This window comes from Chroicocephalus ridibundus, chromosome 5, assembly GCF_963924245.1.
Source record: "Chroicocephalus ridibundus chromosome 5, bChrRid1.1, whole genome shotgun sequence".
NCBI classification, from domain to species: Eukaryota; Metazoa; Chordata; class Aves; order Charadriiformes; family Laridae; genus Chroicocephalus; species Chroicocephalus ridibundus.
The window spans coordinates 66,598,367-66,621,950 of NC_086288.1; the positions used below are offsets into that span (position 1 = coordinate 66,598,367).

Genomic DNA, 23,584 nt, shown 5'->3' on the forward strand with positions numbered 1-23,584 from the left:
CAGCGGCTCGCCCGGCCTCCCGCTGCTCTCCGCGGCGGCCGCGGCCGGCCGGGCGGGCTGCCGCCGTGGGGCCGCCGTCCCGCCGCCGCCTCCCCCGCTCCGCCGCAAACTTTCTTCCCGCGCCCTCCCCGCCGCCGGGCAGCGGCACGGGGGGCGGCCGCCGCCTCTCCTCCTCCTCCTCCTCGCTGCTCCGGCGCCGGGCGGCGGCCCCAACCCCAGCCGCGCCGCCGCCGAGGAGGCAGGCGGCGGTCCCGGGCGGCCGGAGAGTCCGCATGGCCGCTGCCGGCGAGCCGATGGCGAGCGCCGCCGCCGCGGCGGTGCGGGGTCTGCCCTGAGCCGAGGCCCGGCGGCCGCCTGCCAGCATCGCCCTGCAGCGCGGCGGGATGTGGCCGGCCGGGGCGGGCGGCAGGCTGCCCTGCCCGCGGGACGCGGCGCTGCGGCGGGCGGCTTTCTCCGGCAACCTCTCGGCGCTGCCGTCCCACCTGGTGCCGAGCGGCAGGAGCGTCCGCGTCTTCATCAGCGCCAACCCCGAAGGTAAACCCGCCGCCCGCCGGGCTCCGCCGCCCGCCCCGCAGCTCCCCCTGCCGCCCGCAGCGCCGGGACCCGCAGCCGGCACCGACCGCCGCGTTTCCCGCTGCTGCCGGGCGCCGTCGCTGCGGGGGCCCGCGGGGTGACGGTGGGGGTCGGGGTGGGGTGGCGGGGCTCGCCTCGGCTCTGTCGCAGGGGGAGTTGGAGGCGCCGGTGTACTCCGCTCTGAAGTTATATCGGGGGTGGGAGAGGTGGGGGTGTCTCTTCTACGGTGCAGCGGGGCACAGGGTACGCGGGGGTCTCGGACATGGAAACGGACTAAAGCGAAGGGGAAGGTTTTTCCGTGGGGGTGTTTTGTGAAAGCTCTCCCGGAGAGGCTGGTTAATAGAGTTTCCCCTTGATTTCATAGCGCAGGGAAAGCAGGTCGCCGCCGGCTGAGGATACGGCAAATGTGATCCTTTGATCCCGGTCATACTCTGCTTCCGAGGAAGCATGCACTGAAACCTGCAATTTTAGCTTAATAAAGTCGGGATCGCATAGCCGGTACCTGAACTAATAAGGCTTCCTGCTACTTAAAGTCTATTTTTAAAATTACCCTTTGATAGGAGGAATTTGCATATATTCAGGAGGTGTCATTCCCACTCGTAAAATTTAAGTTGCTGAAGCATATTCCCACTTGAAGCACGGAAATAATAAATTAAGCGTTCACACCTATGACATTTCTTGCCTGCAAAAAATGAGCCCGCTGTATTCACAATTCTCTTTCACACCACCACCCACCACCTTCCCCGCCCAACACTTCTAATTCAACAATACTGTCACCTTTTATGCAAACATCAGAGATCTGAAAATCATGCCTGAAATGACAAAATAGTTTGAATTTTGAAGAGAAAATTGTCTTGGCACCAATACTTACGTGAGCATGAGAAATAGCGCTCACAAGCCAAAGAAAAAGAAGTGGGCATAGCGCTGCCTTGAAGAATTCCCACACCTCCAGGTCTTCCGAGTTGCTCTCGACACAAGGAAACTCTCAGCTCTTGCATCCGACGTCCCTGTTTGTTTGAAAAAGATGCCATTCTTTAAGGAGGGCACGAAAATGCTTGCAGTTTATTGATGCAATCTAAGCAAAGATGTATAAATAGCAATAATCGAGAAAAATTATTATTTGTCTCTGAAAGAAAATTGGTGTGGATTTTTAGAAGATGTGTTAGTCATTAGAAATGGGTTTTCTGCCAGCATTGCCTTAACTATGGAGCTACTGATGCCTCTGTATTTGATGCAAATGGCATTTATCATCAGGAGAGCTTGGTACGTTAGCTACATATTTGCTAAAATAAAAAAAAAAAAAACCACAAAAAAACAAACAAACCACTAAACTCATTCTAAAAGTTGGGTTTTGAAGCCTTATATGTCCATTTGCAGGATTTTAGCCTTTCATTGTTATTTCAAAATTTCAGCTTTAAAAAAACACTGAGAGGAAGAAAATAATTTGGTCAGTTTGGGATTATTTATATCAGCTTCTTTGTAGGAACATATGATCACAATGATTAACACTTCTCATGTCCAAAATTTTATTTGCAACATTGCTCCTGCTTTCAGAAATGATAGTATGGGACAGAAATTTCGGAGTGGTTACAGATTTTGGTTGCCAACATGAACCACTTACATGAACGTTTAGGGACTCCAAATGATGAGAAACAGCCATGAGTACTTATCAGTGGTATCACTGACACTATTACACTGACAGTATTACTAACTGCATGTGACCTTAAAAAAATAATACAATAAAAGAATAAACAAGAACAAGTAGCCTACAATGGGATTTAGATATCGTCTAGTGAAGTACTTAGAAATAAAATTGCTGCTTGCAAAATACCTAGAAGAGTTCACAATGCAAGAGTTCTGGAAAAAAAAGGTTAAACTCTCCCAACTTAATAAACTATTTCGCATATTTAAGCCCCAAACCACAATGTATATTTGCATGACTAAGGCCTTTCTTGTTCATTTTCAGCATATCAATACACTTTATACCCCTTCCTCTTGGTGCTGAGCATTCCTGAAAGGGGCTGTGAGTCCCCAAACTCCAGAGGTAGCAGCGAATACCCCCTGGCTGTGCTCTCTACGTATCAGAATTGTGGTGCCAGGGAAGCTTAGGGATTCATCCTGCTGGCGGTCATAAGAAAACTTTATCCGCAACTCAAAGTGTACAATCTTAAAAGTTTAATGAGCGTATATTGGAGATCTCTGGTGAATCAGTGTTTGGTCTGTTCTTTACGAACATACTTCAGTAGGATTGAAATATATTTTAATTTTATTATGCAATTAGGAAAATGATTCTTTGTAAATTTTCTTAAACACAAATCCCTAAAAAGACCAATAAGTGGCGACAGTGAGCATGGGTAATAGGAACATATTGCTTCATATTACAGTCTCTTGTTTTCTAGAGGAAATGTAGATAAGTGGAATTGTGTTTTCCCTGTTAACTGTAACAGTATTGTCTTGTTCAAATTATTGATATCTGTTAATCAATGTTCATATCACTGAAGAAACATTCACTTTAGAAACATTGAAGTTGCTTCATTATTTGAATATAAATTAGTCTTTTTTCTCATTTCAGTAGATATAAGCAAACAGACATATTTTAAATATGTATTTTGGCAAAGAGAGGTTGAAGATTTTGTTTTAAATAATTTATTGGTTTTCTCAAGATATTGCTGTTACATGTAGAAATCTAAGGACTGTAAGAGCAATCAGTTAATGACAGTTTGTTTGCTACTCAATAGTGCCTGTATAGATGCCTTCCATTAACATACGGTTCTTATTAAATACAACAGGTATAAACTTCCATACGGTCCCGTTATATGGAGCTGTGACATCAGCCCTATGTAGATTCAGAACATTCCAGTAGTTCGCCTCACTACTTCAAGCAGAAAATTATTTGAGTTGCAAAGTTTGCTATTTCGCTTAGCTATTCGCCAAGAAATTATGTGGTGATATAAGGCAATATTACAAGCCCTGGTTGAAACTGATGCCTTAACCGGAGTTAGGAATTAGTCTTGAAAATGAAATCGTGTGAATTGGAACATGCAGTCAAAATTCTGATAATTATCAAGTCTCTTGGCTCTTCTGAAAGTGGGGAGGTTAGCCTTCTGCTAGTTTGTCCTAAGGCCTTGTTATTCCTTCAATTAGTTAAGACATCGATAATTTTTTACTCTGAGCTCTATAAGCTTTGGTTGGGAAGGTGCCTTTCATGTCTGTAGATTAGCAGAGACAAAAGAAAGCATTTGAAGAGAGAGATGCATAAAGCCAAATCCTACGCAGACAGGTGGTTCCATTGAAGACAGGATGATAATACCTTTACATAGCGTCTGAGTGTGTGCTGGCATAGGTGGTGTTAGCCAGTCTCATCTCAAAGTGTGAACAGGGCTGCATTTAATAATTCCCATGGAAGGGATGCTCCCTTTTCCAGCCATTGTATCAGCTGCATACTGCTCGCTCTTCTCTGTGCAGCACCTCTGCACACCTCCACAGTTCCAACACAGGATCACTTTTTACTGGATCATGGCAGTTAGTACCTTTTAGCCATTCAAAACATTTCTATTGTATAAACAGAAACAATTGCAATGAGATCATGATCAAGCTCTCTCTTAACAGCCCTTTTTAATACAGAAAGGCTATGTTCCTCATGGCTTCTGTGCCTTAAGTACCCATTTTTTAAAACTATAAGCCCAACTATTTATAAAAAACCTAGCTAACACTAGCTTTGGCATGATTAACAATCTTAAGGACGAAGTCCTCTCTATACATCTAGAAATGTAAAATGAAGATTTTATTCTAATAGAAGATACTACTGGTACTACCACCACTTTAATGCTGCTGTTGTACAAGCACGGTATAAAACTAACCTGTGCAGTTAGAACTTCACCACCTTGCCCACAGACTGCCCAAGTGAGATTTCCTTGTCTTACACTATTGAATGAGTTTGAGTGTTCTTGAGTCATTATGCAATTGTTCAACTTAGTATAGTTTCCATTGACATGCATCATCCAGAACATTGCATTAATTTGAAAAACACAAATGTTTGGTGCCCAGTTTATATATTTTCTCATGATACATGAAGCAAGATTCTCTCTTGCAGTTAGTTTTATCGACTAGATAAGGATTATTCCTATAAATAATGATTGCAGAAATGGACCTTACCAACGTTTTTGTTTGGACCTATTGTTATAGGTTGCTTTGCAGGAATTACATGTATTTTTAAGCATTTTGATGAACCTTTGAAAGAAAAAATCTTATGTGCATTTGTAGTTTAGTGCTATCGAACATGAGGGTGAATAACTCATAACAGATGAAGAATTATGCTTGCTTTAATTACAAAGTTATTGCCATATGTGATAAGAGAAAGGTACAAGTTTTCATTCTTAGCCTATTCCAGGTATATTCTATTATTTTTATGAGAAATGTTGTTTCTCCTAAGAAAAACATAATTGAGGAAACATTAATGTGGAAAAATACTCAAAAGCCAGAATAATGCGCAGTTAAGGATCGTCCATTTTGGTCAGCTCCAGAATACCATATGGTGTCCCGACTTGGATACATTGCATGAAGATCTTTTTACAAAGACAATTTTATGTAATCTGGGTGGAATTTATTCCTTAGCTAAAGGAAAACACAGATGTTCAAGTGTATGAAATTGCAAGGGAGGTGTTGCGGAGATGTGGAGACAAATAACTCCAGGACTTTTTTTATGCTAAGTGTTAGCTCTGGTTACCTAACTTTGTAGCTATTTATGGTGTTATGTGACGCACATCACTGTAGCGTTTAAGAGCTACAAACCAAGCTACATTTGGGAAAAAAAAGAAGTCCAATAGTTTTAGAGATAAAGTTGAGTATCTCAGAGTTTGGGAGAGCAACGTGGTTCAAGTACCTGGGTACGGTATGGGTCTTGATTTGAAATATTTCTTGTTTCAGGAGGCTCAGAGCTCAGAGATACCTACAGCTCATTAGCTTGGAAAGAAGCCTGCCATTTTCCCTATCTCTGCCTCTATGTGAAGTTTTCTCTCTTTCCTCTTGTGCCACAGAACAACTGTGGTGTTCGTGTGGTTGAGCAGAAAGCAAGATCTAACTCTCCTTTAGACTGTGTGACCAAGTCTCATGGTGGCTTTAACTATTTTTGCAAGGCAGGGCTGGTAGATCTCAAGCAGAACAAGTACGAGATGAGTTTTTGCTGAGCCAATCCGCAAGCCTTTTTCCTGTTAGAGGAGGTGATCGTTTTGGGCTAGGATGGAGACAGAATTGAAGTTTATTCTGCCAGACAGATAAACTTGAGAAAATGCTGATAAACTGTATGAAAAGAGCTGCTCTTCATGTCACCCTGTTGGTTTTGTAGGTTCTTTCTTTGCTTATCGTAGCTTGGGGTCTGGGCTAAGGATTTGCTCTAAATGTACCAAACATGCAAGTGGAAACATTGAGAACTTTTGTCTAATTTTCAACAAGATTTTTCATTCATGTACTCAAAAGGTAAGATGTGCTTTTGAGGAACAAGACTAAGATCAAGTGGCATGGTTTGGTTTTGTTTTTTTTTTTTTTTTTAGTAAAACAGCAAGCTATTTAGTTTGTTGGTTTTGTTCTTTCTTCTTGATATTTACAAATAAGCAAATTACCTGTAACCCAGTCACCTTCCTGCTAAGCAGCATCTGGACTTATCAGCTCCAAAAGTTTGGATTAGATATTTACACTATCTACTTAAAAAACAGCACTTAAACTTTTTAACCACATGGCTATGCTTTTTTAATATAAAAAAATACTAAAATATATAATTTTTGTATATGTGTCTATATTGTGTATACACACACATACATATGCAGAAATTATATAAAATGGTATAAACTGTATAAAATGGTATAAGTAGATGTATAAAACTCAAGCCACGCTATCATAGACAATTTTCAAACTTGCTGTTAGGACCCCTTGCGAGAACTGGGTATTTATGTTCAAAGGGCATTGCTCGAGATTGTAATTCTAGCATTACTGAAGAACAGCCTGGGTTTTGTTAAATGCTATTGTAAAAGTAAAAGTTTTACAGAGGAGTTTAGATTTCAGCCCCAAGTAAACTTGTAAACATTCAGGGTTATGTGTGCACCTACAGCTTAGGTTTTATGACTGTTTTTCTTAGCATTGAAGAAATAATATTAAAGCAGAGCAGAACTTACAATTTCTTTTTTTCCTTTCTAACTTTGCAAATATTGCTTTATTTCTTCAGATGTATTTGCATGCTAGACTGGTTCCATGTATTGTAGTTTGTGTATATATACATACGTATATATGCATGAATATTTTTGTTACACTAGAAACACAGAGCAGCCAAGATATGCGTAGGACACTGGAGCGTGCCTCGTTCTTGTGCCAAGTGTCATCCTTCCAGTGACAGACCAAGAGGAGCTTGCGGCCCCTGGACACTTGACACTAAGTACAGTGAGGGACAATGAAACACTTGTGCAAATTCCGTGTAATATTAATTTGTCAAACAATGTGTTAGATGGTGGACGGCAGCAGTGTTGAATCACGTCCTTATAGTGCATCGTTCCCCGAGCAAGATATGAGACCTCGCTTCAAATGAGCGGCAGCACCGTGCAGGCAGCGTTACAGTGCCTTCCCCATCGACACTGGGGAGCTTCTCTCCTGCCTGATCAAGGGCAGTGGGACGACCTCGCAGCTGAGCAACAAGGATTTTCGAGGCTGCGTTTCCAGGAGACCACGTGTGTTTTGTGGCGGGATTTCTGTAATCGTGTAAGGACAGTGTAGTACAAAGGGTACATAACTTGGCATCCTATCTCTAAGCTTATGCAGTGAAATTTCTCCTTTTTAGATACTTAAATACATGACTATGTAGGCATATGTATGTGTTCACAGACGTGTAAACACAAGAGAAAATCCTACATTAGACTTTAAGTTTTGTTTGGAGAATTTTTTAAATATTTATTACAGAAAGAAAACTTTAGATCAAGGAGTTACTGAACTTCTAATACAAGATATGAGGGCAGTCCTTGAGCAGCAATTTTTTTCATCTGAAACAAATGAAATTTTGAATTTTCATCTGCTGGAAGAGTATTTTGTGATAAGATATACTTTCAGGCTACTATAATACATTAGTAATATTTAGCTACCAGTAATTTAGGTTTTAATATACTGAAGGTGGTAGATATAAATATAATGTAGTCATAGATAGTCGTGTGTATGGAATACAGAGAAATCTGTCGGTTTTTAATATAGGCAGTGCTGTTCAAGACAACTGCTTTATCCCCTTACTGGAATTTTAATTAAAGAAGGATAATAATAGATAGAATTAGAGAACCCAATTTAATCATGGTTGTGCCAGTGCAACTCTAAAATAACTCCACTGGCCTGATGCTACTCTTATTAATTTAGGGTTTGTATCAGAGAGAGGTTTTTACTTCCAAAATCTTTAGCCAGAAGGGGAGTAGGGCTAAATCACAGGTACCTGAAAGCACGGAGTGTAGCAAGGTAAAGAGGAGGGAGCCCCGAGTCAGTGCAGAGTACCATGTGCATGCTGCTGTGTTGGACAAGCAGAAGATGTACCACATGCAATGCTTGTAAGCCACCCCATCACCACCATAATTACATGCCTGCCTCCATCTGTGACCCGGTCTTAAGCTCCCTCTGTAAGCATCTGCTAATGCCCATTGTCAGAGAGAAGATGCTGTGCTGGACAGACTTTGTGCCTGACCCACTACAGTCATTATTGTACAGAATCTGGACCTAGAAAAAAAAATCATCTTTACAGACTACATTTATCAGGCTGTTCAAAATACACTTGGTGCCAGAAGCTGGAAAGTCAAGCAAAGGGGCTTAATCCAGAGTCATGCTGTTACCAAGTATCAGTCTTTGGGACTGACCAAGTAGCTGAACAGATCAGATTTCAAACTGTCAGAGCCTGAAAAAGAGTCTTGTACAACCTACTCCTAGCATTTGCTTGGGGTCTGCAGTCTTCAGTATAGTAACGTGTGTCTTTGCTACAATTAAACACTCAAAAATGTTTATTAATATAAACAGTCCATATAACTCCACTGGCAATTGAGTACCTTCGCAGTCTCACCTATGCTTTATAAATCTCCAGCTTTGTCCTCCAACTCCCTGTTATCTGAATCGGGTATTGAGACATGTAGTTATTACAGTGTATGTATGATACATAGCAATGTTATTTGTAAAATTATTATTTAGAGTCTCTAATTAGTAATGTTTTACAAAAACATTAAGATGAAATGAGAATTAATGACTAAGAGCTCTATCTTGACAGCCTTGGTTTCAGAGAGCCCCCCAACTGGAGTGTTTGCTATTGGTGGGCATTTCTGAAGCCTAGACCCTTTGATGTGTTCGTATTACTAAAGAGCATTTGCATTTCTTACAAGCTACAGCACTTCATAAAAGTACAAAATAGACATTTAGAAGCATATAGAAGTTCAAAGTTAAAAATCATTGGCAAAATAAACGGCTTGTGCAAACCCTCCAAAATCCCTTTTTAGCATAGTGGCTTTGATATATATTATCTGTTAGTTAGTATCGTTTATTTGTATTGTATAAGATTGATGTCTGACCATGCAATGTAGGAAGAAATGACTGGCGCTTTAGAATATTTGTAGCAGAATCCCTGACACTGCCTGAGTTTACACTCGATGTTTCTTCACAAGTGATCTCACTGACTGGATTTTATTAGATTAAGATTGAGAACCGTTGAATAACCATGTGGGCTTAATATTTGCAGAATTATGCACATCAGCTATTATATATAAGATAAGCAAGACGCAAATGAAGTAAGATGGGACATAGCGAGACTGAAGGAGCCCAATACTTCTCCTGTGCCCCTGGCAATCTCAGATGCATGATGAAAGACTAAGAAATCACAACGGGGACAAAATGATAAAGATTATGTCTTTATGTTTAATAATCTGTGAGGTCCTTTGCTTTCATGAATTTATCTAGTTGCTTTACTAATTAGTCAGTAGTCTTGGTACTTGTCACAACCTTTCCAAGTTCTGGGATAGATTATTGCCCGGTGAAACGCCTAATTCTACTAACTTCAGTGGGAATGAACAAGGCCACGAATGAACAAGGCCAAAGAAGAGATCCCAAAAACCAAAAGTGGGAATATCTGTGGAGTGGAGATATCTAAAAGCAGATCTCCCTAAAAGAGTAACTTCATCCAAAACCATCATTGTAATGATCCATTTTTGGCTATATAGAAAGAGAGGTTAACTGTGAAGACCTAGTTGTCTGAATATCCCTGTTTCCGTGGGGTTCTTAAAATGGAGCTATACTAAGAAGTAAATAAGGAAATGACAATGCTCAATAATCTAAGGTGCCTAAGGGATCGAGTCTAATCTAAGGGAGTCCAGTGTGTCACGCAGGAGTCTAATCTAAGGGTTATTTTATTGTCAAGAATATCCCACACCTACTATGCCAGTATGACACATCTAGAGGATCTTGCTTTGCTGTCATAATCAAACATAACAGAAATCATGTATGACTGCTTTATAAATTATTTTCTTAAAATTAAGGACTTAACCTTTTTATTTTTTTGTACCTACAGTTGTTTAATAAAGGCCCCCCCCCAAATTCTAGAAAAGGTGATCAGAGGAAAAGTAGTTTCTTACTTAGTGGCTAGATTTATAGTCTGTACTGTTCTGGCAAGACAAAGTTATTTATTCTGAAGAAAATGCCTATTTTTCTTCTTCATTTTACACCCTCTATTTCTGATAGCTCAGATACTGAGAGCAATGAACTGTAAGTGTTGATCCTCTTTGTAGGAGTGGTTACCGGTAAATGTTAGGAAAATGATAAAATCATATTATGGTTTTGTAATGGTCTTGATTCACTTATATATTTATTGGATTAGTGATGAAGAATTACGCAACGCTTTTGAAGCAAGTTATTGAAGCATTCCTGTGTATGTGGTCCCTAATTTGGCACATCAAGACACTAGCAAAGTTTGTACTTTGAAATGCAAGTCATTTACAACACGGGATTATAAAGAATTAAGCAATCTGGGGTGAGCAAAATGAATGACATTGAGTTCAATTACATGCCATTTAAACCCAAAATATGTGTCAACAACAGAGGCCCAAGGGACCTTAGGCAGTTATTTCATTAGGCAGTTATTTATTGTTGTGCAAATCACAGACCAGGAGGCTGGAAGGGACTCCTTGAGGCATTTGTGTCTGTCCTGCCCGTAGCAGGATCAAACATACCTGTGCCATTCCTGACAGAAGACAGTCTAGCTCTTCATGAGCTCTCTCCAAACCAGTTAAGAAAATACGTAGGAAAATGGACTTTACAGCATATGCTGCACTGTGTCTTCCATAGCACTACTGGTAGTGCTTACTGCAACATATACAGACACAAAATAAACTCATTAGTTAATAGAAACTACCAAAAGTAAAAAAAATTCCCTGAAAATTTCCTTGCTTAGAATGAGTTTCAGTACCTTTCACTAGTCTATGTCATTCATAAATGTCTCAAATCTAGTTTCTGCCTCTTCATCCTTTTACCATGTCAGGAAGCTGATCTATGCATGCAAGAAAAGCAGGTATAATATAAAGCAATGAACTCCCATAAATATTATTTTACCATGTATGTATGTCCTGCAGAGAAATGCTTGTTTTCAGGTGAAGCTTTCCTGCAAATAAGGCATTTACAAAGTGTCTAATAGCTCATGTTACAGCTTTTCCTTTGGTGGTTTATTTATGAATGGGAAGAGGAGACTCATTTACAGGACTTCTCTTATATACCTGCTGATTGATTCTCATATACGATATTCATTATATTTGAGATTAATATAATTCTGTCAGACTTGTTTAATGTCAGTCATGAGTTAAAAATATTTTTCAAAAGAGAAGACATGTAGAAGACACACAGATCATCATGTATTCCTCCTTTCTCTAGAAAACAGAGCTAAAAATGCACGTGATCTCCCTACATCCCACCTGTTTTAATTATGAATTTTCTATTTTATACTTTCTATAATCACGGATGTATAATACTATATAATTCTACTGAGCAATTCCATTGCTGGTATATTGTTCCAGTGTTAATGCCACAGTCAGCTCCTCATAGTCATTATGTAAATTCAAAATCACTTCAAATAAAAGAAATGAGATTCCCCAGTTGTAGATTCGGTTGTGTTTAACCGTATGTAGGTGTAGAAGGTAAGAGATGACTTGCAGATGTTTCTAGATATTCTGTGGCTAAGGGACAAATACATTCATGGGCGTTGAGAAAGACTGATAGTGTCTGGCAGTGCAAGAAATGGAAATGAAGTCAAGTCCGTGCTTTCAGCCATCTTCTACACTGCCGTTGAGAGTACAGCGTCATAGAAGATTTTTATCCTCCTTTAAAGGTCATTGCAGCTCATCGGGTATTATTATTGTGAAAATTAAAGCAAAGAGTTGGGGAAGATGGCTAAAGTAATTTGAAAGTACTAATTTGGACGGCAGTCTGTAGTTCAGGCACCGATTGATTAAATTGGTATGCCAGTTCTGGAAGTTCTTCAAATATTATTTTCTGTATCACACCTGTGAAATGTATTAGTGGGAAACTGAACTTAGTTGTTTCAACTATATCTGCTGCTTCTTGTCCTTTTTCAATTACTAACTCCTCAAGATTGTTACACTGCAAATTTACTATTGCCTGAATATATGTCATCAACTAAATGTGGTTAGCAAGCAGAAAAAAATAATAAGATCTGGAACAAGAAAACAAAATATAGTAAAATCAAGTCATCACAAAAATATTTTACTCATAAAAACAGATACATTTGAAAAATTACAAAAAAAATGCCTTTTTAACTGGATTGTATAATCTTCACTGAAAGTAATGCTGAGATGAATCATTAGAATTGGAAAGGGTAAGGGAGAATGGAGGTAAGATAAATCATTCTTCCTTTACATGTCAATCACTGTTTTCCTCTCAGACGTTACATAATCTGTCAGAACGAGCCAGTTTTGTGAATTATTTGGTCACGCTCAATGGCTTCTAGTGCAGAAACCACCTGGAATTCTCAGTTTTAGAAACTGTTGTACCGCAGTGCCCATAAGTGGGTGGTTATAGCTGGGTGGAAGTTGTCTGTCAGGTTCTGAAATAGTCCTGTAAGAAATCAGTTGAGATTCTCTTATTTAGGCAAGGTGTTTCTGGCATCCCTCCCTCACGTAGTCCTGTTGCTCTGGGCTTAATGCCCTCTTGCAGCTGCTCTCCTTTGCTGGGGTTGTCATTTAGTGTCTTCATCTTTGGTAACTGTTTCTACAGCAGCCAAGTACTATCCTGATGGTGCAGGGATGTTATTTCATAGTCATCTCCATTTAGCATCAAGGAAAAAAAGTCTGTTGCAAAGAAAACTACTTTATTGATGCAGACTTACTGCACTGATAGCAAGCAGCACCTTACACTTCTTCTCGGGGTGTGTGCACACCCACAAGTGTCAGGTTCAAGACTTTTCATCTTCTGGAACAAAAGTCTTCACATCTTTCACCTGAAACCCATACAGTAGGCTACATTTGACAAAAGTCACGCTTTCCAGCTGGCCTGACTGACTTCGGCAGTTTTGTAGTGACCCCAAAAATGGGCATGTTCCACTAAACGTAAGGAAAAATATGACCTGGATCAGAACTTTGTGACTTGTGAGCTTAAATGGAAAGTTTAGAGAAGGGAAGGGCAGTTTTACCGCAGAGCCAACAGTGCTTGCAGAGCTATTCCATAGCTTTGCAGCGCTGCCAGAGGTAAAGTCACATAAGAACATTAACTGGAATTTCTTCAGAATGAGGTCTGTTTAATGGGCCTGCACTGGCTTGTGCTGTGAAATTCGCGTGTGCTTTTACAAGCCATGCTTTCTTGTGTTTTTTTATGGCTTACCTCTGTTTTATGCCTTTTCTAAGCCTACAACATACATTCGTTTCCTTCCAGCTCTTGAATCTGCAGTTCAGTTAGGAGACAAAATGTCTGTGACATCCCGTTGCTTTATTGATTGCCACTGCCTCATTACCTCAAGTGCTTTAGTAATGTACCCTGATTGTTTTCTCTTTGGTCTAGTGATGTCAGAAAAAAAATAGTAAAGCTACTTCAGTACACACAACTTAATTGTTAAAAACATTTTTCAGTGTTGTACAGCTTTTTTTCTGCTTTCTAAGTAATTCCATTATTTTTTGAAGGGTGAATTGACACCTCTATATGAATTAGTAGGATTTTTGCAGGTGTCTTTGTTATTGCACTGGCCTTTTTTATGTCTTCTGTTTTGTTTTTTGCACAGCTCACTCAGAAGTCCTCCTTTAGATTTCATGAGAAGTTTTTCTTTTACGTTAATTTTGATTATAGTTGCAAATTCTTGTCCTTGCAGGCTTTGCTATTTTCCAGTGCTTAGTTGTACTAAGCTTCAGTGTTCTGCAGAGATAATTTTCAGACTTAATTTTGGTGTCTCGAGATGTGCTGTGTCTTCAGTTTCTCCTGTCACCCTGTCACATCATTTAATTGTATGACAATAATTGTTTGTAAATTGTCATGTTTTCAAGAGCTTTTGCTAGTTTGCTTTATTAAATGAAAGAATTAGGTTTTGTTGAATTCTTCCACTTGTGTCATTTGCAGAATGCAAAATTCTCCCCCTGTAGAGATTCTGCCTTCAACCCACGGTGCCGCCAAAGCTCCCGCTGTGCATTGGCATTTGCAGGCAGGTGCCTTTGCAGTGTTTGCCACAAACCACAGCCGAGGGATGCAAGGACACCTAGGCACCCAAGCTGCAATCTAGGGACCATTTGCAGGATTGGGAAAGGATTCCGAGTCAACCTAACTCTTTTTAAGAACGCCTACCTGTGAGGGTGCTGTGTTGCCAAGGGGTAATGTGAGGTTAGTTATGAGGATACATTATGAGATCAAGTTCTGCCTCAGAGTCCTCACTCATACCATACCCGCTAGATTTAATGAGTATGTAGTGGGGGGTTATTTATTAATTTATTTACGGATTGAAGGATTTCATCCAAACTCTGTGGAAGTCAGTAAGGCATCAAAAGGTAAGGGCTTTCAATATATTCCACACATGTAGAACTGCATTTAAGATCCACTGAGGTTAACGGATCTTACCATTAACTTCACCAACCTTTGGGTCATGTAAGCATATTGTACACATAATAAAACTCAGAACTCTTAGAAATCAACATTTGTTTTGAATTGGGAACACAATCATCTGTGAATAATCAAAATCTTTTGGTATTTAGATATAGGAACTGTTTTTCTCTTCTGTCATGACAGTTCCATACTGGTATTTCCCAAAAATTCTGTATTTTAACACGGGTCTTGACCCCTTTGATTTTACTAGTTGCCTCATTTTTTTATGTAAATAAATTGACAGCTGGGTGTTTTTGTTAAGCCAATAGGTGGCACTGGTTAATCATATTAACAGTCAAGATGCTGGGTATTTTATAAGTAAGATGTCACGGTGGAATGTTGGCCAGCTAAGCATTATAATTAAAAAATAATAAATACATATTCTATATGTGGCGTTTAAATTTGTCATCTTACAGAACTGACAGTAGGGAACACTTCAGAGAAATAGATTTTAAAACTACACCTAATTTTAAATCGGATATTGCTTGATTTTAGGATATAAAGGAAGAGCTAATTGCTGCAACTGGAAGTTTTAGGCTTATAATTATGCCCTGCATTTTGAATCCTGCCTCAGATAGTTAGGTCTTTTGTTCTGAAAATGTGTTTGTTTAAATGTTCTGGTGTGGACCACAAATTTGTTGTCACATCCTGTCATTTCTTCACAATTGAGAGACACATTTCAGGATTACTTACTATTTTAATGTCATTTTCCATTATTTCTTCTGATTTTCATGCCAAATGCCCATTCCTTTGGGCTCAAACGCTCAACCCACTGTTGTATTTATTTTTTTAAGAACTGAGAAGGTTGAGGAGACTCTAGAGTCTCTCTATGAGAGACTAGAGTCTGTCTAGTTTCTTATTTGCCTTCTTAAAGAGCCAGCAGAGACCTGAAGGTTGGCAGTGTTGTTCAGGGAGGGCATACTGGAAGAAGTGACCCAGATCAATCTGTTTCCATTCCCTAAAAAGAGTCTTGGGGATCTTTGGATGCTTATTCTAATGCTCTCTACTCCCAGAAACGCGAAGGGAAGGAAATGACAACAGAGTCGATGGAGTTAATTTTCTAGGAAAGCAAGGGTACTAGGTAGCTCAAGTTATTTTTCCCTGTCTTACCAGCTACAGGATTCAAACTCCTTGCTTGCAAAGTGCTCTGAGATTCTCAGATGAAAGGCACTATACAAATGCAAATGACTTATTATTATGGTATTATTTTCAGAGACAAGGTTTCCATAATATTTAGGGACATTTCTTACCTGCTGGTATTCAAACCTTTTAGTATCAGGGGTAATATACAACGCTATTGTGCATTATTAGAAAAAAAAAAGGCAGTTTAAAAGGAATAATTCAGTTGAATAGTCCTATGTGACAAGAACATACTAGCATTAAGAGGTTTGGCAGTCACTTCCTTACTTGGTATTGCTGCTAAGTAATTTTTAACCTTATTTGCATCATATCCTTAGATAATTCAAGTACAGAAATTCTCACTGCAGTCAGTAGACAATGGTTATAAAATACCCACAATGTTTAATATTGTAATGCGTTAAAAAAAAAATCCTCTGGCAAGAATTTGTCCTACCCATCCAGCAAATCTAAGCATTTAGAATACTTAGGGGACGCAAATAGCTGGGTATCTTAGTGGATATGCATTCAGGACTAGATTAGAAGATGTCCTCTGCTCATCCAGGGCATCAGACCTCCACAGTTGCACAGAAGACTCCACCATTATGTGATAATAAACATATCTGTGTGCGTTTGTGCAGGAGACTAAGCTAGCAGAGAAGTAGGCAGTGGAAGAGGTGAGGTCAAGACCCCCCCAGGAAGCTTCTGTCCTGACCACTGCAAAGCTCAGGAACACCAAGCGCAGGGTGGGTGGTACAGAAATTCTTCTGCGCACGCAGGGACCTGCCCTTTCCTGGGTGACGGGCTGGAGATGCAACCTGCAGGCAGCTCTGTGACCCCGTATGACGTTCATTTCTGACATTTGAACAGCTGCAAGGGCAGCTTTTTCCTTCTTCTTCTTCTTTTTCTGCCTTGGTCCTTCCAGGTTCAGCTGCCTGCCTCAACCTGTTATGTCAGTCAGCAATTTTCCTGCTGGCTCCCGGGAGCTGGGTAATGCCGTGTTCTTCCGTCAGTCAAACCATGGCAGTGCTGACACCCTCCCTGCTTAGGACTTTCCCCTGCTCGAGGGCTTTAGCATGCATTGTGCTTGGGTAAGGTGACTCATGGGTGACTCAACGTTTCTGTGAAGAGGCTCGCAACTTGAATGTGCTGCTCCTTTGAGGGTGGTCGAGTGGGTCTCTCTGTCCCCACATTGGCACCCCCTGTGCCAACACACGGTGACAGGATGGGGCTGAGCAACCTCCTTATTGAGCTGCGTTGAACCTTGGCTGAGTAAGAGTCATCGTGTGACTGCAGCACACCTGCGTGAAACAGCCATTCCCATTGCTGGGGCTGAACTCAGACCAGTAAGACCACCAGCAAGAAGAGAAACTCTTTGGTCCTAGGGCAGAATAACTGGTGCTTGAAAATGGGCAATTATTTCCATCAGGCTTCCATGTTAACTCTTTCTGTTCACTTGCATATACGTTTTGAAATTTTCTTCAACTAGGCTATTTTCCATGACGTATTTTATCCCAGAGATTCATGTTTGGCAACTGTTTGTAAATACACATCATGTGTTTACTAACACAGGAATGTGAAATGTACTTTCCCTATTAAAAATAAAATAAGAGACTTTAATAGCAGAACAGCTTGTGTTTGAAGGTCAGACTTTGGCATGGAAATAGTTCGTGCTGAGAAGCAGCACCTTGGAGTACTTTAATGAAAACTGGCAGTGATTTGACTGAGCTACAAGCCTTGAGAAATCACACCTCACACAAACACTCATGTTTAAGCAGCGATTGCCTACTATTTAGCAGAGAGGCCAGAAATGCGTATGTGGCTAATGTAGTTCTGTCCTCAGCATTACACTGGGGGTGCACGGAGAGAGAGAGGGCTGCGATAGTCGGTTCAAAGTGTAGGGGTAGGCAGGATGGTGTGGTTATGGACTGCCTTAGGAGGCAGTCGTCTGCAAGAGTTAGCACTTGTAGGGAAGATGTACGTTCAGCAAGTCACCGTCTCACTCAAGACAGGGTTAGTTTTTAGTTTGCTGTTAATACTGGAGATGAATTTAGGGTTGGGGCTTTTTTAAGTCTCAACAGTTTTGCAGATGTAGTTTCATTCCCGTAGTTCATTGTGGACTGCCATTTGGATTTCAGAGTATCAGAATTAACATTAGGAGGTGTATAAAGCTCATCTCACAACTACTGTCTCATTTTGGCTGCTAGAAGAATGTCATTTAATCAATCCGTTCATCTGCAGCAGCAGCCTGGAAGGTGGAATTTGCCTGTGTGACATTTTTGTTGTTAGGATCTGCCAGCTTCACAGATTTGCTGTCACTGTAAATCAGGTTAGATTTTATTTAATTAAACCAGCTTATCTGCCATCCATACTAATTACTGTAGTTCACCTTAACTATACGCATTTCTGTTTCCTTAAAATTTCACAATTATTACAAATCCAGGGATTCCTAATATTCATTAATATAAGCACCATACTCCAATTCCAATTAGATAAGCACATTCCAGTAGATTTGGAGGTAGGAATAAAAATACAGGATGGATACGCTGTAGGAATAAAAATACAGGATGGATACGCTGAGTGTCTTATCACACAGTGTCTTATAACACAGTTCTAGACGAAGGATTGTTTTATCTGTTTTTGTTTCATTTGTAAGGTATTAGAAATGTAGCACTACTCTCGCAGCGCGTTGTTTAATTTTCTGAACAAGACTCTACAAGTTAACGCTGCAGGGAACAGCACCATGTTCTAAAACTAGAGCCAGTGTGATTCTGCAGGGTACATCCTACGGGCATAAATAGAAAGCAGCAGAATATGGTTTTATCTGTTGTATACCTCAGATAATATATTTCCTATTTATGATTTAATCATGTTTACTCTTAACTTCTGCCCTTTTCCATAGTTTTTTTTCCTGCAACTTAGCCTATTTTAGTTCCCTCATAAGACTGTTCCGTCCGCTGTCACATTGATCATTTAAGGAACTGCAAACAGTAACTGAATTGTTGCTTCCTTTATAACAAAGCTGTAGTCGTGCTTAATTTCAGTTGAGAGGCAAGAATCATTTTGTTTTAGCTCAGTAACCGAGTAGTAAATTGGTTTTCAACTGAGTTTATTCTACTCAATTGTGAAGATATGATGCTCTGTGTTTTCGTAGACTTGCATGCCAAAATTAACCGGTCTTAAGGCAAAGAATATAGAATATATAGTCTCCTGTCACTGACTGATCTAAGGTCCTTGGTTACTGTGAAGGTAAAAAAAATAAAAGTAAGTGAACTATTTTAAATGAAGCAAAGTACACAGGTAGCTTTTATCACAGGGTACAGCAACACCATGCAGTACAGTGACTCCAAGCTGGGACTGAGAAAAGTTGCTTTGGAGCCAAAATAATACTGTGCATCAGCACAGTGCAACCCTCTGGCTAATTAGCCTTGTTAGCTGCGTACTACATTCTGCAAGAAAAGGTTGACTTAGGCACTAAAGTATGAGAGAAAGTTAATGACTATGGATCCTAAGGAGGGAGAAACTCATCCATCCTTCAATTCCTTATGTACTAACTCAGGTGACTCTGGGCTGAGCGCGATGTTTTTTGCACTCCATTCCTAAATATTCATAGGATGCATCTGTATTAATCCAGATCTGGAGTACATTTCTGAGGTGAATCTCTTGACCATCACAGTCTAATATACTTTGACTCACATCATAGTATGTATGTAGTGCGTATGAACTGGGTTCCTTTTGGCTGAAAACCAGACAAATAACTCCAGGATCTCACCTAACGCACTCCAAATGTCTGTGGGAGTTGAGCCCAATCCAGAATGAAATCCCCTGAAATACATACGGCCTGGACACTGGGTCCTTTGCACCAGCTATTGTACTCTACAGTTTTGCTCGCACTGGCCCACGCAGTAGCAAAAGTCTTCCCAGGTACTGTACAAGGGACCTGCATGACTAAGCCAAACCTGCAGGTTCTTCTGAGAGACAGGATCACTGCTGGTTGCAAGGGGGATCGTGTGGGCTAATCTCCCTCCTAAAGTGCTGCCAACAGTAACTTGGTCAACCATGAACTTGTCTGGTCAAGCCTTGAAGAGCTTCAAGGACAGAGGAGCTTCTCCTAGTGTCCCAGCTGAACTTCCCAAGCTGTAATATGCTGTCGTTGCCTTTGTTGCCCTGTCTGACACTGCCACAAAGATCTTGGTTCTATCATCTTTGTAAATGCCTTAGAAGTAGTTGTAGGCTGCAGTTAGGTCCCCCTTACAGTCTTCGCCAGACTAAACAAGCCCAGATCCCTCCATCTCCCCTTGTAGGCCATGTGCTCTTTGCCCCTCGCCATCTCTGTAGCCTCTCCAGTTTCTTCCCCATCCTCCCCCTGATTTGGGGTGGCCAGAGCTGAGCACAGAACTCCTGCTGCAGCCTTTTCAGTGGCAGGCAGAGGAAAGTAATACCTTCTCCAGAGTGAAGTGAGGGGAGAGGGAGTGAGGCCACGCTCCTCCAAATGTAGCCCAGAGCAGGGTCTGTCTTATTTGCAGTGTTCAAATTGGATATATAAAAGCCATGCACTGCAGATTTAGGATTTCGTCTTGAGCAGAAAGCTTGCAATGCAGCAAGGACTTGACTAAAGCTGCTGGACCATTCTTTGTCTTCACAACGCATTAGCATAGTTAGTATATTTTAAAACATGAAATCATAAATATGGAATATTGTTGCACTTAGAGAGGATGTTTTATGAAAACTACTATGCCTTTGACTTTTCTCCCCATCAAAAGTCCTTGAAGGAAGAACTGGTAATTCAGATAAACTTGATTAAGCTCATGGCTGTACTTTTGCATCTTTGTGGTTCCGCCTTTTTACCTTGATGCAGATTTCACAAAAAGTAATTCACTGCAGGTGTTCTGGATTGCTTTCTGTTTGTAAAGATAAATGGTAATTATACGACGTTTGTGTCATACTTGAAAGATATATTTAAATATTAAGAAGAATACTAAGAATTTTGTGTAATTAATTAAAGTATGGATTTCACATTCTCCTAGAATTGTCAAAATAAAAAATACTGTAAATCTGTGACCATGATTCTATGAAGAGATCTTTGACTAAAATGTGTCAGCTGTGGCTCTGATAAGCAAAACATTGTTAGATTTACACACATATCTCTGATTTACAACAATATGGGGACTGTTAAATCAGTTTTAACCTATTGTTTTGTTTCAGTGCAGTTATACAAATATTGCTTTAACTGCAGTAGATGTTCTCCCTCATCCATAAGTTAACACCGTTTAATTTTCATCACGTGCCACTCAGATCTAGTGGCTTACAGCAGTTGTGGTTTATTTTTGAAAATAACTTAGCAATGGTGTCATGCCTCTGTGTCTTAACTCAGTCGAAATCAGTCACAATCTAGACCTAGCAAAGTCCATCACATATCTTAGTCTTATTGTGACACAATAAAATTTATTATCTATACAAGATTTCATTACTAACCCAATTTACTTCAGATTAACAGTATGTTTCTTTAGTGATATGTTTTACATATATGTGTTCAGATTAACTTGGACAGACAGAACTTAATAATAATTTTGGTGTCATTGCCATATGTACTTCGTTATCAAAACACGTGTCACATTGCGTGGTGAGAATAACATGATATCAGAACTGTGCATTAAGTACGATAGCAGGAATCACCTAGACCAAAAATACCATAAATGATGCTATTAACAACTTACTTCCTTTTAAAATATTATCAGATTAAAGATGGTGAAGAAAGTGATAGTGTTTGACACAATGGCATTAACTCATATTACTGATTTATTTCTAAGTATAGAGATCTACTTAATCTTTGGTATGTTCCATGGTGTTTCTAATTAGTAAAATTCAGCTTCCTGACAACTAAACAGAAGTCAAACTGATAAAGAAATTCTGACTGTTGAATTACAAAATTAATTCAGCTGCGCTTTATTGAAATATGCTGCAATATTATGATGTGCCTGAAGCCTATTATTGCACATACAAACACATTTATGTTAAACATCACAAAGTGCAACATACGCTTTGGAGATTAAATCCCAGCACTTGATTTTGATTAGGTTTGTGTGTGTGTGTTTTAAGGGCTCTTTTTTATCTGATAAATCTATATCTCTGACTAAAAGAACAGATTTCATATAAATATTATTAGTAACATCTTTTTCCCTAACACAGATACAATAGCAGAAAGGAGCGCCCTAAGAGAACATGTGTATCCTAAACTGAGAGAATTCTGCAGGGAAAACTATGGGCTGGAATTTCAGGTAGGTTTGTTCTGTTGAATCTTGCATTACTTTTTCTTGAAATTAACTCTGGTTAGAACGTATAACATGTTTAAATATTGTAATTGTTGTCATATCATTGGTAAAGTAGAAAATTGCAAAAAAATGTATTTCACATGTTAATTGTACTGGATTGATGTACATAAATTATTTTACAGGCAGATTTGCGGTAAATTCTGAATAGGTGAAAAAAACACAGGGTTTTACAATGGCCACATGGCACTGGTAAAAGCAGTATGGCAACGAACTGACAACTTTCACATTAGAAACTTAATGAAACTACCTCTATTTTAGGTATTCAAAGTATTTAAGAAGAAATAATGTTACATTTGAATTACCGTGTTCTAGAAACCATACTTAAGTTAATGCAAGCTATTTTTAATTTCATGTAATCATCACTGAAGTAGCACCACTTGTATATTCAGATAATTGTTATATTATATCTACTCTAACTACAGGTTTGTCTTCCACTGTAATGTGGAAAATAATTTAACTAGGTGAATATTGAAACTGATTACCAAAATGAATTGAATGTGGAACATTTCTATTGAGATTATATACTCTGGAATTTGCTTCGTTTAATGTCAATTGTAAAATTTCCATTGCTTCAGTCAGTTCATATTTTCCTTCATGTTGTGGAAGACATAGACCCAAGACCCAAGACATAGACCACATCTTTGGTAAGAGCCAATTGATAATAAATACAGTTGCATTTGACTTAAAACACAGGAGTCTGGCATCACAGCTAAAGGCACGGGTACTTTTAAGTCAGATATTCATAGTCCAGCAAAGTCATCCAGTAAAGTCCCATATATGTCAGCAGGCCTGGAACTGGCTGTCTGCTACGAGAAACAAATGTGGTGTGCGATGCTGCAAAAATGTTGTTCAGTTATTCAAAAATTCTGATTCTACACCCTCAAGCCTTCCTCACATACTAGTATTAACCTCCCATTTTAGTGACCCCAAAACCTCAGCTTTCCAGAGCGTAACTTACCTCGAAACAGTTAATGCCTTTTAGACCACATCCTGTTCCTCCCAGTGTATTATTCTTGATGCACATGCAGCTGGTTTTTAATCAAAGTAACAAGTTCTTAAATTAGGATATTTGGTTTTAATTCCCTGAGTCACAGTGGAGTTGCTGAATCTGCATGGTGGTAAATTCCAGAGTGATTTTTGAGTATGGCTATAAAAGAATTTCATCTGAAGGTCCCAGCTCATCAGCTGATTGGGAAGTCCCAGCTGCAGTGGCACATGCAAGGAATAGCAAAAGATATTTAAATAATAGAGCATTTTTTGCCTGTTATTACCAAGTGATATTAATGGAAAATATGAACTCTTTATTTCTCAGTCATCTTTGAGGAGACATCTCAGTGATAGGAGGGAAATGTCTCCTCCAAGTAGATCATAATCCACTGAATTCTTTGTGAGAGGAAACATGTCTGTCTTCAAATGGATTGTAATGTAGTCTCTTGGGGAGGAAT

At 39.7% G+C, this 23,584-nt stretch overlaps 1 protein-coding gene across 2 annotated transcripts in view; it reads left to right on the forward strand.

The window, feature by feature from the left end:
- Positions 1–375: 375 nt before the first annotated feature.
- Positions 376–23,584, forward strand: part of NWD2 (NACHT and WD repeat domain containing 2) — a 58,169-nt gene continuing 34,960 nt past the window's right edge. Inside the window, exons 1-2 of one of the 2 annotated variants that reach the window (XM_063336679.1) lie at positions 376–534; positions 21,997–22,085. In XM_063336679.1, coding sequence (XP_063192749.1) covers positions 384–534; positions 21,997–22,085 — 240 coding nt within the window. In that variant the 5' untranslated portion in view covers positions 376–383. Of the gene's footprint in view, positions 535–21,996; positions 22,086–23,584 lie in introns of those variants that run through there. The other variant, XM_063336681.1, reaches the window with a different exon arrangement.